This window comes from Acomys russatus, chromosome 1 (assembly GCF_903995435.1).
Source record: "Acomys russatus chromosome 1, mAcoRus1.1, whole genome shotgun sequence".
NCBI classification, from domain to species: domain Eukaryota; kingdom Metazoa; phylum Chordata; class Mammalia; order Rodentia; family Muridae; genus Acomys; species Acomys russatus.
Genome location: NC_067137.1, coordinates 120909927 through 120929015, shown reverse-complemented (window position 1 = coordinate 120929015; position 19089 = coordinate 120909927). Strand labels below are relative to the sequence as shown.

The 19089-nt window shown below is 52.0% G+C and overlaps 1 protein-coding gene across 2 annotated transcripts in view; it reads right to left on the bottom strand.

Moving 5' to 3' along the window:
* Pacs2 (phosphofurin acidic cluster sorting protein 2) overlaps positions 1-19089 on the bottom strand; it is a 54515-nt gene that overhangs the window by 12061 nt on the left and 23365 nt on the right. For both annotated transcript variants that reach the window (XM_051152405.1, XM_051152413.1), the window contains exons 2-12: positions 16955-17042; positions 15687-15776; positions 13820-13945; positions 10752-10914; positions 10115-10188; positions 9752-9832; positions 8550-8609; positions 3850-4007; positions 900-990; positions 706-780; positions 70-212 (exon numbers count right to left, since the gene is read on the bottom strand). In XM_051152405.1, the coding sequence (XP_051008362.1) occupies positions 70-212; positions 706-780; positions 900-990; positions 3850-4007; positions 8550-8609; positions 9752-9832; positions 10115-10188; positions 10752-10914; positions 13820-13945; positions 15687-15776; positions 16955-17042 (1149 nt within the window). The remainder of the gene's footprint in view (positions 1-69; positions 213-705; positions 781-899; positions 991-3849; positions 4008-8549; positions 8610-9751; positions 9833-10114; positions 10189-10751; positions 10915-13819; positions 13946-15686; positions 15777-16954; positions 17043-19089) is intronic.

The window sequence follows — 19089 nt, the reverse complement described above, 5'->3', positions numbered from 1 at the left end:
GGCCCAAATACCTAGCTTCCCACAACCCTGCCCCAAAGGGGTACACAGTCTCTCAGCACAAGCCCACACCTGGTGGAGGGGATGACAAGTGACTCGGTCTTGGTGATTCTTCCGCTGGGCGGCAGCTTCTCGGTGAACACATCCAGGGTAGAGGTCTCAGTCTCTGGACTATCCTCAGGTTGCCCTGATGGTTCCCGGGGGGCTGGCGTACTCTGATGGGTTGAGAAGGAGCCATATGCACCAAACGCAGAAGCATTTACCATGCTTCTCCTACCTACGTGCCTCTGTTTTGGGATAAGGCCCTGGGTTTCCTTTGACCCAAGGCCTTGCGTGAGGCACAATCACATGCTGCCCCTGGAGGCAAGAGGAGAGGTACTCCTCTTCTGCCATAGCTCATGGCCCAACCCCTACTAAGAGATCAGCACCGAACCTGCTGGAAACCCCACTCAATCCACACCGTATCTGAGAGACATGAAGGCCTAGGTCTGATAGCAAGGCTAGGGACGCTGACATCTGCCTGAGCTACCCGACCATTATCCACGGAGGGTGAACCAAGGGTGCCCTGACCATGAGGCAGCCTGGCCGCCCCTGAGGCTGGTACACACGTTTTCAGAGTATATGAACACAAAGCCCTCCATGTGGAGTTCACTGTATGACTGATGTCTGCTGCACAGGGACAGGTGAATGCACCCCAGGCCTGCTTACAAGGACCACCGTGTCAGAGATGCTGTCACTTGGCTGCTTGCCTCCCAGGGATCTCGTCTTCTCAGGTACATCCGCCTGGGGACAGGAATTGGGCTGTGCTGTAGAACGAGGATGTCTACTTCTGGGAGCCCAGAAGCATGAGCACGGCCAGCCTGGCCCACGCGCCCAGCACTGCACAGAATGGCCGTACTCACCGGGCTGGGAGGCTCCCTGTGGCTCCGGAGACTGTGGACGCTTCCTATCTCCGTCTGTGAGCTGGAGTGAGACAGGCCTTCGAAGTACGGTCTGGAAGGAGGAAGGAGTAGGTATCGTGTCCCAAGATCCTCCGGACATCGAAAATGAGGTTCAACCCACCACACAGAGAATGCAAGCAGCATGGAATTTAACAAGAGAACAGGGCTACATCCAAAAAAACACGCTGTGGAAGAACCGTGTGACTAAACATCCATTCCCAACGGAACCTTACACACATGGTGGGGTTCTGGAGTGATTAAACTCCAGGCAGGTGCAGATCCTGCCCTGGCTGTGAAGTCAGCAGCAAAAAACTGTGTGTTCCGGGGCTGATGAGATGAGCTAAGCCATAAGACTTGGCTTTGATCCCTGGGATCCACATAGTGGAAAGGGAAGAAGTAACCTTAGCAATTTGTCCTCTGACCTCCGCTCTCATGCTATGGCACATGCATGCCGCAACCCTCCCCCCTTGGAAAAAATGCAACTTTAAAAGAGAAGAAAACCCGTTCTGCTGTGGCATTCACCAAAGGTGGGGCTGTCCACAACACAAGGAGATTGGGTGTCAGCACTGGATGACTCAGTGCTCAATGGAGATAGCCACGGTGGTGGGCTGGATAGGACTCCCACACTCATGTGTGTGAAAGCTTGGCCCACAGGGAGCAGCACTATTAGAAGGTGTGGCCTTGTAGGAGTAAATGTGGCCTCGTTGGAGGAAGTATGTCACTGTGGGGGGCAGGCTTGGAAGTCTCCTATGCTTAAGCTATGCCTAGCGTGGCACACAGTCTCCTGCTGCCGCCTGCCGATCCAGACGTAGATCCCTCAGCTTGTCTCCAGCACAGGGCTGCCTGCACGCTGCCATGCTCCCCACCATGATGATAATGGACTAAACCTCTGAGCTGTAAGCCAGCCCCAATTAGTTTTCCTTTTATAAGAATTGCTATAGTCATGATGTCTCTTCACAGCCATGAGCTCCTAAGACAGCCCCGTGGAGAACCTTGAGATCCACAACCAGGCCACAGATATCAGAAGATCGTTCTCAACAGCACAGGGGCATCAAGGGCAGGTCCAGCACAGCTAAGCCATTCCAGACACATTCAGACCACTCCAGACCAGCACAGATGACCTGACACCAAGTAGGCTACAGCAGCCCACGCCTGACTGATCCAGCAGAGCCCTGGCTCTAGATCAGCCAGGCCAGCTCCCGACAAGCAAATCAACCTTCAGCAGACAAAATGTGAGTGAAGAAAAAGGTGATGAGGAAAGCAGAACCCAAGGGATGTCAAAGAACTGAAGCTACAACAGCCGGCAGGACATCGCGTGTCCATATGGGTGACCTGGAGGCACAGCATGGCACCTGTGTGGCCCCTGCAGGCAGGAGCTGGCCAGGGGTCATGGAGCTCACGATGGGCAGGGGCTGAACTCTGGGTGGACCCAATGTGCGCTCAGTAGCGCTTACATTACAGCAGAGAACACACTCGTGCCTGAAACAGAAGATGTGAGGCGGGAAGCACCACAGGGAGGAGCAGGAGGAACACCAGCTCGCTCGACCTAGAGGATGTGCCCCAAACAGTAGTTTAACACCCAGCCCTGAGCCCAGCGAGATGGAGGCAGAGAACAAGGTGGAGGTCTGAGGATGGCACCCCAGAACCAGGACACCTAGACACTGGACTTGATTTGGTTCTTTTTGAAACAGTGTCTTGTTCTATAGTCCAAGCTGCCCTTAAACTAGTTTTGTAAGTTTCCCCAATGCTGAGATTACAGGCCTGAGAAGCCAATCCAGCAGCAATGCACACACTGTTAAGTGTCATGCTGCCTGACCTTCTGGATGTTATGGTTAATTAACTTCACGACAAAAGAAATCCAAATTTCAGCCAGGCGTGGTGGTGCACGCCTGTAATCCCAGCATGCAGGAAGCAGAGGCAGACAGATTGCTGTGAATTCGAGGCCAGCCTGATCTACAAAGCGAGTCCAGGACAGCCAAGGCTACACAGAGAAACCCTGTCTCAAAAAACCAAAAAAAAAAAAAAAAAAAAAAAAAAAAAAACCAAAAAAAAAGAAGAAGAAGAAGAAGAAAGAAAAGAAATCCTAATGTCTTGTGTGTGGGTCTTCTCTGTACTGTCCAGGTTAAAAACTTAAAGATGAGGGGTCTATAACTTTTTGGAATCGCTTGAGTCTGCCTGTCCTCAGTAGCTACACTAGACGGAAGTCCACACACTACTTGTCCTGAGGGCTATGCCTCTCTAGGCCCCACAGGCCCCAGTACCTGCGTGGGGAATGGCCTGCTTTCTTTTTTCTCTTTCTGTCCTAGGCCAGGCTTTGCCAGCTACCCTCCCAGCCAACCCAAGTTGGGGCACTAGCTGGGGCTCCCTTCTGCTGCCTGTACGGTAGACCCTGCAGTTTCCAGTATACCTCAGGCCTGTTGGCAGCGGGGACACCCTGGGACCCTTCATTTCTCTGCAGCCTGCCCTATGGACCAAGCTCTGGCCTCAGAAAGAACCTTCTAGCTCAAGCCCTCTCCCCACCTCCAGACGGTTTTGCCTGCCTCTAGTTACCAATGGATGTGCAAGCTCTGTGGTCTGTTTACATGGCTCCCACTCACCCTGAGAAATACTCCGCCTGGGAAAATATTTCAGTCCTAGCTCCTGTGGCATGCTTTTCTTCTGGTCATTGGGGGAAAGCCAGCTGGCTCTATCATGCGCCATAGCCTTGGACTCACCCCATGTTGTCTCTTCTCATGATGTCCCTGGTTTACCCTATAACAACCTTCCAAGTCCATGGTGCCCTAGGGCTAAACACGGTCACAATCAACTCAAACTGACCCAGACCATTCTAGATACTGCCAGGCTGTTCAGAATTCCTTCTGTCTAGGCTCAGACTTATTGGAAGTGACAGTTTCAACCTGGTACAGCTTACCTGAGCTTGGGCTTGGGGGTACTAAGGACACTGTCATCATCATCCATGTCAGGGCCACTGTCGCTGGGATTCTCCACGTCCAGCGTGTCGTACAGAAGATCCAGGTCCTCTTCCACCTCAGGGACATGTTCTGCAGGGTCCTGCTCCGAATCTAAGACCTAAAGCAATGCTGACATGTTTGAAGGCCCCACAGAGGCCTGTGCCACTACTTGGCTATTAGTTGAAGGCTAACAAAAGGGGATGTGAAGGAAAACAACCAGGAGGGGGTGAACGGTGCCATAGAACACTTAATTGCCAAAACATCCTATTCTGTTTGTTCACCGCACCCCACCCCACCCCACCCCGTGTGTGTGTGTGTGTGTGTGTGTGTGTGTGTGTGTGTGTGTGTGTGTGTGTGTGTTTGTGTGTGTTCGTGTTCACAGGACAGAAGCTGGTATCAAATATCTTCCCCAACTCCTCTTATTTTTTGAGACAGGGTTTGTCACTGAACCCGTAGCTCACTGTTGGCGGGACTAGGTGGACTACAAGTCCCAGTGATCCTCCTGTCTCTGCAGTTACGAGTGGCCACAGCACGTCAGCTTTTAGGCAGTGCTGGGATCCAAGCTCACAAGTGGCCACAGCACGTCAGCTTTTAGGCAGCACTGGGATCCAAGCTCACGAGTGGACACAGCACATCAGCTTTTAGGCAGTGCTGGGATCCAAGCTCACCAGTGGACACAGCACATCAGCTTTTAGGCAGTGCTGGGATCCAAGCTCACCAGTGGACACAGCACATCAGCTTTTAGGCAGTGCTGGGATCCAAGCTCACCAGTGGACACAGCACATCAGCTTTTAGGCAGCGCTGGGATCCAAGCTCAGGTCCTCATGTTAGTGCAGCAAGCACTCTTATCCACTTTTGTTTTTTTTTTTTGTTTTTCGAAACAGGGTCTCTCTGTGTAGCCTTGGATGTCCTGGACTCTCGTTGTAGACCAGGCTGGCCTTGAACTCACAGTGATCCTCTTGTCTCTGCCTCCCAAGTGCTGGGATTAAAGGTGTGCGCCGTCATGCCCGGCCTGCAAGCACTCTTCTCAAGGAGCCATTTTCCAAACAGCTTTTTGTTTACTACTCTAATTCAGGAAGTATTCACCTCGCAAAGACCTCAAGTCACCTCAGGGTGTGATTACCTTTCTATGTGAACAGGCTTGTCAAGAGTGTGTTCAGAACCCAGTGCTCAGCTGGGCGTGGTGTGCACGCCTGTAATCCCAGCACTTGGGGAGGCAGAGGCAGGTGGATCTCTGTGTGTTTGAGGCCAGCCTGCTCTACAAAGTGAGTCCAGCGAGAACTACACAGAGAAGCCCTGTCTCGAAAACAAACAAAAGATCACAGTACTCACGCTTTGTGAAACAGACGTGGAAATTGGACAGCACATGAGGCCCTGTTTACCATACTGTCAACCAAGACATGGGGCTCTTCTCTCCCAAAAAGTCCCCCTGGCCTGGCAGAGCCACATTTGAGTTCTCCCAGCCCTGATCTAGGGTGTGTTTAGTCTGGAGGTGTGTTTCCCACCAAGATGTTGTCAGAGTATCAATCAAGAGAAACTTGTAAGCGCCATGTTGAACAGGCTCTGGGAAGTGATTCAGGCATGAGGTGGACTTCTCATGGAGATTTGTGACCACTGAGAGAGCTGCAGGGAGTAAGCTCCTTCTGTCCCTCATGGGAGGACACACAAACACTGTCCTTGGGGAACAGGTCTTCCCCAGACTCTGAACCTGCTACGCCCTTATCTTGGACTTCCAGACACCAGAAACATGAGCAGGACACACTGGCTGCTCCATTACTCAGCCTAGGACGATCAGCTACGGCAACCCTAACAGAGGCAGAAGCCAGCAGAGAAGCAGGGAGCCACTGTGCACATGGGTAGAGCAGGATGCTGGTAAAAACAGAGTGCAGCCCAAAGGAAAAAGTGTAGTTCTGGGGACGGGAGGAAAGGTCACCTATGACAAAGGAGAAGCAGTTTGGTAAACCTGCAGGGTGCAGGTCCAGGAGGTTGTGGAACATAAAGCTCCTAAATGGTAACAAGGCATCTGGCAACATAAGCCTCCAACTTAGAGAGAGCCATGTGACCTCTCCTGGCAGTTTACAGTAAAATGCAAGGGGGAAAATGAGATAAAATCAGAAAAGAAACAGATCTTAAAGACTTGGAAAAGTCCCAGCTAGACCAGGTTGTAAAAAGGAAAGTAGGAGCTCCTACAGAGAACTCGAGCTCAGTCCCAGCAAGCAAGTCAGGCAGTTCCCAAGTCTGCACTCCAGCCCCAGGGAATCCAGTGTCCTTTTCTGCCCTCTGTGGGTACTGCAGTCACGTGCACAAACTCCACACAGATGTGCACATATGCACACAATTAAAAATATGTTTTAAAATGAAAGTATGTTTGGCCAGGTTGGAGAGATGGCTCAGAGGTTAAGAGCACTGGCTTCTCTTCCAAAGGTCCTGAGTTCAGTTCCCAGCAACCACATGAAAGCTCACAAACATCTATACTGAGTTTTGGTGCACACGCAGGCGTACATGCAGGTGAAACACTGTATCCATAATAAATAAGTCTTTTTTTAAAAAAAGTATGTTTGGCCACAAGAAATTCAAAGAGATCAGTATGGATGGGGGTGGGGCAGAGAGCTGTTCCATGGGATGCAGGAGATGATCAGTATGGACAGAGGGAGGGGGGAGCTGCTCCATGGGATGCAGGAGATGATCAGCATGGACAGAGGGAGGGGGGAGCTGCTCCATGGGATGCAGGAGATGATCAGTATGGACAGAGGGAGGGGGGAGCTGCTCCATGGGATGCAGGAGATGACCCACAGATGTTTCCAGGCTGACGGCCTGAGCACAGTACAGCTTCAAGTCGCTGCTCTTCAGACACAAAGCTGTGTCTTCACAGGGCACAGGCAGCAATAACAGCCCCTCAGACAGCACGGGAGAACAATCTTTGCAGCACCTATAGGTGCCAACTACCAAAGTTTGCAGAAATGTGGACTTCTTGCTCACACCTGGACAAGTGCTGCTTGCCACATCTGACATAAGCAGTCATAGGCACTCTAGTATTTAAGAATCTGGATTGGTGCTAGAGTGAGTTACAATTTTAAGGACTGTTGGGATAGAATGAATACATTTTCTGTGAGGGAAAGAATACATTTTGGGTTTTAGGAGCAGAATGTTTTAGTCTGAATGTTTGTAGCCCCTAAAATTCTTATGTTCAAACTTAACCTTCAAGGTAATTCTATAAGAGGCATGCCTTTGGAAAGCACTGCTCCCATCCACTGTGTGAGGACGTGAGGATGCCGCACTGCCTATGAAGATCCAGCCCTCTTCAGATAGGAGAAAAAAAAATATACACATATATATTACACACACACACACAGAGGCACACATATGTAGAGGCCAGAAGGGGGCATTGGATCTCTAGGAACTGGAGTTACAGATGGCTGTGAGCTGCCATGTCTATGCTAGGAAATGGTCTTAGATCTTCTAGAAGAGCAACCCACCAGTAGTGCTTTTAACTGCTGAGCTGTCTCTCCAGCCCTTGACTGTTTTTTGGTTACAAAGACCAAGACATTTAGTTATAGCACAACAATGGTTGTTTAAGATAATCTACAGCCTCAGACTGGTGACTGCACATTCTGGGACAGTTCTGTGAATTGTGAGTAAGCATCCGTGCCTATGCACAGCTCCCAGCAGCAGTGACTAGGAGTGCTGAGACATGGGGGTCTTCTCCTTGCATAAGAGGGAATGCCTGAGAGCAGATAGGGATAGACCACATGGGTTGGTAATGCGCATGAATTCTATACAAATGTAGGAGATTATTTCTATGAAAACAAAAAAGTTCTTTCCCTGACCAATGTCCTGGAAAAGTTTAGGCTGAGTCTCAGAAGCCAGAACAAAAGCCGTGTATATCAGGCTTATTTTGAGACTCAACCCTGTTGCTTGGTGAATAGGAAACTCAAGGTCAAGATCCACCTGCCTCCAGCTGCAAGCCTGCATGGTCCTTGCTAAGTGCCCACTTTGAGCTAGTCTGGGTCTGTCTCTCTGAGAGACGCAAGCTTCAAGGTTTAGGGCCTGGAGGCTATTCCACTGACAGGCTGGTGATGTTCCAGGATGGGTCCTGGCCCCACAGAAAGCCCCATGGCTGAGAAGGGCCACCCTCAGTGCCCGCACATGTGAAGAGCAACTGTTAGGTGTTGGTGCCAGGGCTGAACTGGAGCCCTGCTGCTCTGGGTGTGGCCCTTCCAAATATGGATTTACAAGGTAGGTGCATGCTTGGAGGATCAAACACCCAAGTGTCCCCTCTCTACTGTGGGACCAGAATCTTAACTCTGTTTTGTGATTTTCTCTGGATTATGAACAAACTCAATACCTAAAACTGGGGTGTGGACACTTGTACCTTCTACCTACTTCTTCTATGAACCCGAGACTGCGCTCCAAATAGTGAGTTTATAAAAACCAGTGATCAGCCTCCTGCCGGTCTTTCCACAGGTGCGGAGTCCACAACTGCTGGCCTCTCACGACTGCCATCCAGGCTCGCAGGCAGAGGGCACCCCTCCCTGCCCCCCAGATGGTAAGTGCAGAACCAAGAGTGGCCTGGAGCTTCAGCGCTTGTTGCCCAGCATGACATGGGGTGGGGAGTGGGGTGGGGTGGCTTCAGCAGCTGTGCAGAGCCTGCTCCACTCACCTCCTCAGACACTTTAAACCTGCGCAGTAGCGCCACCACCTTCTGCTTGAAGTTCTGTTGCTGTAAGACAAGCAGCACAGAGTCTCACATCAGAAATGACGTGAGGAGAGGCCACATTCCTGGGACACAGCAAGGAATTGCACTCTGGCCTCAGTAATGAGGGAGAGGAGGAGACACAGCGCGCACGCACACACACTATGGGAGTGTGAACTGGATGCAGCTTTTACATGCAGCCATGTGCACACTCTTAGTGTTTGAAAGCACAAACTGAGGCCAGGCTCAAAAACATCTGGGGGATCTGATGGTCTACCCATATTGAGGGGCAACCAGGGAGGGCACAGGGAGGCTGGGCAGTCCTCTCCAGGCTGTCCAGAGCCCTCCCACAGCACCACCTCCCAGGGAAGGCCTGGCCTCATCTTCAGGAGACTGCCACCCTGTGGGAGGCACTCAGTAGAGCACAGGGTGGAATATGTGAGCTATGAGCTCAGTCAGGATGTTCACACTGTTGGCTGCAGTGTCTCCAGGTCATCTCAGCCACCCTTACAGAGCCAGGGAAAGCTCTTCCTGCATGGCCCCTCAAGTTGCCCCAGAGCTCCAGATGCTGCTGCCTGTGGCCACTGTCTGCCCACAGCCTCCCTCTCACACCTGCCAAAGGCTGGCGGTGCTATCCCTGGTCAGTATTGGCAAGGGCTACCCATGCCAGTCAGCCCAGTGCTCTAAGGGACTCCAGGGCACACTGCTGGTCACTGGGCAGGCTGAGAATGGGCTGAGGGCTACCTAGCTCATGTTTCCTCCATGGAAAAGGCCTAACAGCTTAATATCTGCTGGCAGACCAGGCCCCCCCAAATGGAACCGGCCCCACAGACGGCGAATTGGCACTGCAGCGACAGGGACACAGCACACCCAACGGTCTGCAGCTTCGTGGGCTGGAGGCGGCTGTCCCAGCCTCACTCCAGACCCAGGCCTCCAGGACCGTATGAAGTTGGAGTGTGGTGGGAAAATGGCAGCCGGAAGGCGTCCCTGTCTGGCTTACGCCCATTTTTGACTAGTAACAGCCAGATGCTAGGCAGGCAGGCAAGTGGGAGCTCTAGGAATCCTTCGTGCCGTATGTGAGAGGCTGTCTGCCCTCTTGCCCACAGCCGTCCAGCCATTGCCCACCCTCCTCGCCCTTCCCAGTGTTAGTAAAACTAGTTTCCACCAACCCTGGTCATGGACGTCGTTCTTACTATCGAGCGCCTCTGCTTCTTGGGTTTGCCCACATCAAAGTCATCCTCGTCAAGATCCTGTGAAGACACGACAGCGCCTGAGGCCACCATTGGCCATCAGCCCCTAACACCCCAAGCCATGCAGATGCAGAGCTGCTTACAGACATGTCCCAGCCCCAGGAGGAAGCAGCCAGGTGCCACACGTCAGTTCCTTTATCCTTCTCATCCCAAGTGGCACTTGAGACCCATAGACCTCATATGGGCCAGCACGGGGAAATCCCCTTCAGTCCCGGGCCTCGTCTCTATAGAGGTGGGAATGGGAGCTGTCAGGTGCCTCCCCATCTGGGCTCGAGTTGTTACCTGGCCCTGTACAGCATCATCACTGGCTTCTTGCTCAGAGGAAAAGCTCTCATACTCCTCCTCAGAGTAGTTATCTGTGGAATGAGCACACAGAAGGGAGAGTACCTTTAGATTCCACCTGACGCCATGGCAATAAGTCTGCCATGGCAATAAGTTGGCAACAGAACCACAGGTGTCCCCTGGGAGCAGAGGGGAGCTGTGGGGAAGGAGCCCCGGGTCTACTTGAGATAGCCCTCAGTGCTGTGGCCCTGAGCGCCAAGAGCCTCAGGGTAGCAGGCCACAAGGCTACGGGGTTGCTGGAGCATGAGAGAGGGGCAAATACAGTGACCTCAGTGTGACAGCAGCAGTAGACGATGGCTGCCGAGCACTTGCCCCACATCAGAAACTGAGTGTTTGGAGCTTCAAAGGCTGCATGATAAACCCCATGACACCTACATCTTGAGGGTGCACAGAGCTTGTGACTGAACTTCAATAGCACACACAACTTTCCCCAAAAGCTTCTAGCTAGAGAAAAACCCAGCAGCCCCTTCCCATCCCACCCTGCCTTCTCCAACCACCCTGGACAGTCCTCCTACACACGCAGGCCAGAAGTGGCATGGACAGAGCACGGCAGAGCAAGGAAGGTGCAGTGACTCACCCGTGGACTTGGCCTTGGGGCCAGCCTGCATTGCACTGTCCTCATGATCGATGGGCTGGCTGGACAGGGAGACGATCCAGATCTCAGCTACCTTGACAGAAGCCTCTTTGATGCTGCTGCAGAGGCTCAGCACCTGGCCGCCCTCGGAGGGGTGCTGCATCACCTGTGGGGCATGGTTCTAGACATCAGGAAGGCTCCCACCCAGAGAGCTCCAACACTCAACAACAGGACACCCCTTGCAGAGGGAAACCAGAGGAGCCCAGGGGCTGCAGGTGCCTGAGTGGAGAAGGCAGTGGCAGGCTTGGTGTTTCTGGCTATAAGCAGACAGAGCAGTTTATCTATAGACCAAGCAACTCTGGCACCCCTGCTGCCCCTTGGAAGTCACTCAAATAGTTTCAGGCTCCCCTCACCCCTGTCCCCCGTCCAGCCCGGGAACCTCAGTAGCAGCTACCCAACTGTGGGGAACCACATGTCTAAAGACTCGTGTGAATAGACATCAAAGAGAAATGGGCACGTCTGCAAGGCACGAGGAGCCCACCAGGCCTGGCTGGCCGGAGTGCCAAGGCCCTGGCTGACTGTCCTAACAGCCTCAGCAAGTTACCAAGAACAGCAGGAGTTAGTCCTGATCTCACTATTGTCCTGGCCCTGACACTGCCTCAAAAGCAGCCATAGGGGCTGGAGAGATGGCTCAGTAGTTAAGAGCACTGATTGTTCTTCCAGAGGTCCTGAGTTCAATTCCCAGCAACATGGTGGCTCACAACCATCTATAATGTGATCTGATGCCCTCTTCTGGCCTTTAGGGCTACAAGCAGGCAGAGCAATGTATACATAATAAATAATTTAAAAAAAAAAAATAAATAAAACAAAAACAAAAAACAAAAGCAGCTATAGATGGTAGATCTAGCCCTGAGAGGGTCTTCGCACATACAAAGCTGCTTTAGGGTCATTTGATCAGACTTAAATGTTATTATGTATACAGTGCACTGCTTGCATCTACACCCACAGGCCAGAAGAGGCCATTAGGTCACATTACAGATGGTTGTGAGCCACCATGTGGTTGCTGGGAATTGAACTCAGAACCTCTGGAAGAGCAGTCAGTGCTCTTAACCTCTGAGCCATCTCTCCATCCTCTTAAATGTTAAAAATTTATAGATTAAAAAAAAAAAGCAACAACACCTGGCACCGGGCATGGTGGCGCATGCCTTTAATGCTAGTACTTGAGAGGCAGAGGCAGGAGGAATGCTGTGAGTTCGAGGCCAGTCTGGTCTACAAAGCGAGTCCAGGACAGCCAGGCCCACACAGAGAAACCCTGCCTCAAATAAATTTTAAGGATACTCACATTTGTTTTTACCAACATTGCAGAAACCAGATCAGGAAGGCAGGCTAGCAGCTTTATGCCAAATGCTGGGGCCTTCATATGCCAAGTGCACACAGGGCATACAGGAAGGAAAACCTCTCTTACTTGGTTCTACAGTGGTGTGTGTGTGTGTGTGTGTGCGTGTGTGTGTGCGCGCGCGCGCGTGCGCGCTCAGGCGCTAAGATGGAACCTGGAAAGTCAGAAGCATATTCTGTACCAGTTGCTTCACCTAAAAAGTGCCTTTTGGGGGGCTAGAGAGATGGCTCAGAGGTTAAGAGCACAGGATGTTCTTCCAAAGGTCCTGAGTTCAATTCGCAGCAACCACATGGTGGCTCACAAGCATCTATAATGAGATCTGGTGCCCTCTTCCGGAGTCCAGGCACACATGTAGGCAGAACTCTGTACACATAATAACTAAATAAATCTTAAAAAAAAAAAAAAAAAAAAAGTGACTTTTGGGCCAGGTATGGTCCCAGTCAGATGGGCACAGGCCAACGGGCTTGTGAATATTTCAGCTCTGCTTTGCTGCCAGTCCTTTTCTTCATGTTTCCTTGGGCTGCCCTGGCTACAGCTGGGCTTCTGGAAACATCTTAGGTTATATGTGACTGGCTAGGCACAGCCCTAGAGAGTAGCAGTTCCCACTCAGCAGCTCTGTACCACTCAGGAACCACATGGCCCATCAGGAGCTGGTGACAGACGACGGATGCTGAGTTACCACAGCACAGGGCTGAGGCCAAGTCCCCCTGGGGCACCTCCCTCCTGTCAACTCCCCCCAGCCTTTCATTTTCAAAGTTAAGGTAGCTGGAGAGGGTAAAGAGTAGAGGAGGGCCAAAGAAGGGAGTGAGGAGTGGGATTTGAGGAACTCTAGGCAGTGAGTGAGAGGAGCCTTATGAGTGATGGGCCACTGGCAGCATGCAATTTTCACACCACAGGTGCTAGAGCAGGGGCACCTTATGGTCATTCGAGCAGCTACCTAGGAAATTGGAGGGACACCCTTAGGCCAGGATGGCAGGGACATTCCAAGAGACAGACGTAGCAGGTTCGGATGCTTAGGCAAAGCCAAGGAGCAGGAGGACGAGGAGACCAGGATGCACAGTGGTTGACTAGGCACTGTGCAGCCCAGAAGCCCTGGGTAGCTCAGGTTGAGGATGGTGCTACAACCTGGCTTGCAGCCAACTTTCCAGCCTCAGGTAGACACCTACCCAGCTGCACTTGCCCCAGACAGTAAATGGAACTCCAAAAGAGAAAAGCTCTACGCCTTAGGGACAAAATGGCCACTGCTGAGCTGCCTCTTCCTCCGGGGCTATTCCTATAGCTGCTCGGCTCAGAGGCATCCTATGCCTCGGAGTCCACCCTGTCTCCCCAGAACACCAGGACCTCCAGGAGGTGTGGGGGTTTCTGGCTGTCGTCCTCCTGGGGCACTTTCTGCTGGCACAGCCCAATTGCTCATGTGAGGTACTGGGTCAGAACAAAGACGATGGGGGCATCCAGGAGGAACCTGTCTAAGGAAGAAGAGCAGGCCAGGCAGCTCCAAGCACTCTTCTGCAAAGTGGGGTTCACCTGGCTAAAGTACGGGAGCAGCCACACTACGCAGCAAGAGACTAAGGACCTGAAGTATCCACACAGTGTTGCCACAGTGGATTCTCTGACAACACAGAGAATGCTCTATCAGACACATAAAAGAAATCTGTTCACCAGCCCGGAAACCTACCTCAGCCATGTTGATAGAGCCTGCAGCCAGCGTTTTATAGCCCAGGATTGTCCTGTTCTTGTACCGCTTTCTGCGCTGCAGCATGATCTGTAGCTTGTTGCCTTCTCTCTTCAGGAAGTGGGGGTACTAGGGACAGAAGCAAGCTTGCCTGAGGCCTGGTGCAGCACGGCATGCACCACATAGTTGCAAGGTCCCCAAGGAGTGCCTGCTAACTCTGCCGAAGCTTCCGGTCTTGGTCCTCAGGGCCTTCGTCAGCCCACCCTCAGGAATCTGCAACATCCATGAGGCTGCCCTCTGTTTAAGGCAGGGGTCCCACTTCCACACAAGGGTAACATATCTGCTAAACTATCTGGGATGGGTTCACGTGTTTAGGGACATTTGGAGAGAGTCTGGCAGCTTCTCATTATACAGTGTGGCCCTGAGTCTCTGGTAGTCCCCTATATGTGGGAGTAGCTGGGGACCTTCTGTGGGTGACCCTGTGGATTCCTTGGTTAGGCTACCAGGCAACCGTTCCATCTCTGCTGCAGGTTGCATATGCTCAGGACTGGTACTTGTACAGGGGCTTCTTCACTCAGCGGAAGCAGTTTCTACAGGGCTCACAAGCAGAGCCTAGTGTAAGTTCTGGAAACAGGTCCATGCAGGCTCTTTATCCATACACAGCTCTCAGAAGCCATGGGACATGTACTTTTCTTCTTCTTTTTAAAAAAGATTTATTTATTTACTATGTATACAGTTCTCTGCCTGCATGTATGTCTGCCTGACAGAAAAAAGCATTAGATCACATTACAGATGGTTATGAGCCATCATGTGGTTGCTGGGAATTGAACTGAGGACCTCTGAAAGAGCAGTCAGTGCTCTTAACCTCTGAGCCAGCTCTCCAGCCCGGGGCCATGTACTTGATACAGGTGTGTAAGCTGATAAATTACATTTCAATACACTGGATTCTCGCAGTAGTACACAAACCCAGAAGCAGATGACCTGAGCTAACAGTCTACCTTCTCCTCAAGGTGCTCAAAAGATTCTGATCCCTGAGTTTCCACACCTTGCCAATCTTTACTAAACAAGAGAATGAAACAACCTTGTCTTGATGCTACATTTGGTCCCTGTGATGCTTACTATGGATCTAGAATCACCTAGAAGACAGGCCCTGAGGTGCTCCAGCCAGGATTAGCTAGTCTAGTTACCCTTTGAACAAACATGCCAGTGTGTGTGTGGGGTGGGGGTGGGGGAATGTTATCTTGATTAGGTTAACTGAGGTAGGAAGATGCAGCCTAAACGCGGGCAGCTCCACAGGTCCTAGGCTGGAGGGAGTGAGCTGAGCATCCTCAATCACTGCTCTGTGCCTCCTGACTGTGGATGCAGTATGACCAGCTGCCTCAAGCTCCTGAACCTTTCCACTAAACTGAGCAGTACAAGCCCTTCTCCCTTCAGTGAACTTCTTACCAGGTACCTTGCCACAGCAATGAAACAACTAACACAGACCTCATCAGTCCACTGTCTTTATTATGCGAGGGGGAGTAAACTAGTAAGAGTTTCTAACTGTTTAAGGACAAACTTTGATCAAGAGAAGATCAAAGTAAGAGAGAACACAGGTGGCTCTGACAAGGGCACAGCCACCATCCAGGACACTGACAAGGGTAGACCCGTCACCCAGGAGATTGATAAGGAAATATGTGTGTCCCTCATACCCAAGGGATTAACCAGGGCACATCTATCACTCAGGGCACTGCAGAGGAAATGAAACTATCACCTCCCACCTCCAGGGCATTGAACAGAAGCGCCCATCACTCGGGGCACTACGGAGGAGAGGTTCATTACTTAGAGCACTGACGAGGGAGAGTCCTCATGTCCCAGGTGGAAGGCTTACCTGGAGAGAGAAGGTCAAAGCCAGGTCAGTTTCCACTTGTCCACTGGGAGGCAGCACAATCTCATGTGATCTCAGGATACGTTTAGAACCCTGCAAGGAAACAGCCTTCTAATCTCAGGCATGTTAAAGTGAACCAGTTAAGCGCATCCTTACACCAGCACTCTTGAGCTATCACGACAGAGGCCTCACTGGGTGGCATGAACAGGAATGCTTGTCAGGACCCTTAAAACTTGACTCTGCCAATAGGTCCTTCCCAGGCACAGCAAGATCAAGAACAGCTCTTGCCAGAAACAGTGAGCAAAGCACTGCACAGGCCACTGACAGCCTCCTTAAGGCCAGTGCACAGGTGTGGGTGTGTCGGCCAACAAGGCATGACACTTAAAAAAAGACACTGCCACAGGGACAGGAAAAGCAGCAAACATTTAAGACAGATCCAAACTGTGCAGGTGATAGAGGGCAAAGTCTGGCAGAAAGCCAAGCAGGTGGTGACTTGCCTGCCTGCATAGATGCCAAGAACGCGCGCCCCTCCAGGGAGAGCGGTGTCCCAGAGCTTCACCATAAACAGAAGCCAGGCCTCATCTCAGGGCAAAATGGGAGGGTCTTGCATGGATAGGAGGGTTCTGAGTGATGGAGACTCCGAATGATAGATAAAAGTCTTGCCCAGGGATAAGGCTCAGCACACTGTCACAACAGATCTAGAATGTGTCCAGTGCCATGGGTGGGGCCAAACATGGGCTACCTCATCAGGACCCAATACTGGTAGAGAGTCAGGGGTCAGTAATAAACAGGTGTCCCCTTTACCAGGCACATACGGCCTGGTGTGAGGCTGCCTGCCACTTGCCCTGCATACACCACACACCTTGAAGGGCTATCAGTAAAGGTGCACCAGGCGCTCCATATGAGCTCCACATCCTGGCCCGAGAGTGGACCTGGAACTTGGCAATCCCCAACATAGCAGAGGCAGCCCAAAGGGCTAGTGGACACATCTGGTGGGCCAGGGATGCTCTCCCCTAGAAGGGTGGGCTCCAAGCTCATCCAGTTACAGGTGCCCCAAGGAAGCCATCAGAGGTGGACAAAACAGTGGGGCAGGTTCAGAGACCTCAAGTCTTGCCTCTTCTTGTTCCTGCCCAAGCCTGCTAGCCTGGCTGAGCATGTAACAAAGCTCTGGGTGGGTGGCTCAGTGGGGGAGGGTCTTCGAGAATACTCCAGGAAGCATGTGAGAAGTGCAGCTGGCCGCACTCGTGGCTGTGCGATGAAGGGTCACAAACCTGCATCTTGACGGCGATCACCACGGACAGGAGTCCCTTCTCCAGTTCCCGGAGCACTGCCAGTTTCTTCAGGGTCAGGCTACACAACCTGCAAGACACAGGGCTCAGCTCTGTAGTGCACTTCCTAGTCACGCTGCAGGTGTGGCCCTGCTCCAGCTACCCTTGGGTGTCCCTGGGAGAAGCACCAACACAGAGGGACTGGATGGCAAGGCCAGAGAAAAGACATATGAAAGCCAAGCATGTGTGTCTGAAGACTAGGAAGGCTCTCAAAGGCCAGAGTGCTGGCACCAACAGAGCAGAGCTCTTAGCTGTGGGAAGACAGCCTCCCACCGCAGGCCTGGCTACCCCATCCCATGCTGCCCCCTCCATGAAGCAGGCATAAATTCACCCCAATATTCTGCTCTCAGGCCTTAGAGATCCATGGAGACAAGCACTGCCTACTTAAGGGCAATCTGGGGACACGCCCAGGACCCACAGCAGCTGTGCAAACTCCCCAGAGGTGAACAGGTGGCCTCTGGGTCTGCCCTTGCAGCACTCCGCACGCTTGACTGCTTCCTAAGTGAGCACACACTTTCCTGGGAGCACCTGTGCCCTCCATACCTGTGCACACACTCACACGATACATGAGAACCTGGAACAACATCTTGAAGACAAATAGGCCCACCAAACGTATGGGAACTGGGCACCTGCCTTGGCAAACTTTCCAGGAACCTCCACTGCAATCTATAAATGCTGACTGTTCTTCTTTATTTATATATATTATGTGTACAGTGTTCTGCCTGCATGTACACCTGCAGGCCATAAGAGGGCACTGGGGGCTGGAGAGATGGCTCAACGGTTAAGAGCACCACCTGCTCTTCCAGAGGTCCTGAGTTCAATTCCCAGCAACCACATGGTCGCCTTCTTTGGCAGATTAAACACTCATATACAATAAATAAAATAAATAAATCTTTTTAAAAAGAAAAAAAGAGGGCACTGGGAATTGAACTCAGGACCTCTGAAAGAGCAGACAGTACTCTTAACCACTGAGCCATCTCTCCAGCCCCACTGATCGCTTTTCTACCAAAACCCTGCTCTGTGACATTTGCTCAATGGGGCAGCATAGGGTAAACATGTAAGCTGTCCAGATTAAAATGACCCTGGCACCAGGTGTGGTGGTACATGCCTTTAATCTCAGCACTTGGAAGGCAGCTTTCTTGGAGTCCAGCCGGGTCTACATAGAGTCCCAGACCAGCCAGGGATACATAGAGAGAGCCCATCTCAAGCAAGCAAGCAAAACACAGCACTGGCTACCCAGCAGCACTCACCCTTCAAGACCAGCAAGTGCCCAGAAGTCTGGGTTGGGTCTCAAATGGCAGGTCTGGAATTCTGCTTTCACACTGGGCTACCACGAGTCCTCACCGTGACAATGAAGGGGCAGGACAAGAAGCAGCGTTGGTCTTCCTCCCACATGAAGGTACGTGCTGCCGGGCTGCTGCCTGAGAACTGTGCACGGGAAAACTGGTCCCTCAACAGCCACAGGGGACGTCAAGAAGCTACCTGTGTGCCCCAGGAGTGCTTACCACTTCATGGGAAAACAGTGACCCCAACCAAGAGGGAACCACCCCATCTTGGGTTCATGACAAGGACCCTCTTCTCCTCTAGGTTTAAGACAGGGACCCCACTGGTCCTCCTTGGCAGGGTGACAAAGTTGAGGCTGTCTGCACTGTACTGTTCAGAGAAGAGAAGGGGCAGACAGGGGCACCCTCACAGCACCCTGACTCAGCACAAGGAGCTGAGAAGAGGAGGCCAGTGCTAGTATCCCAGGCAAGTCTGCTGTCAGAAGACGCCCAGCCATAGGTGGGTGGGGCATACCTCAACAGCTGTGGTCACCAGTCAGAACTACACACAAAAGCAGCTCCTAATGAACCACCAACGTCACCAGCTGGGCTGTGCGCACAACTCTGGAATCCCACGGGACTTCCTTCCACTATTTAGGATGCGATACAACTGGAAACTTGTAAGATGCCTCTATCTGGAATTTCCCATGTAATATTTTCATACCACAGCAGAGCTTGGAGCACTACAGGAAATGAAGCTGCAGTTGAGAGGGGGTTACTCTGACAGAAGGCAGCCAGGAAGCACGCTTACCTGGG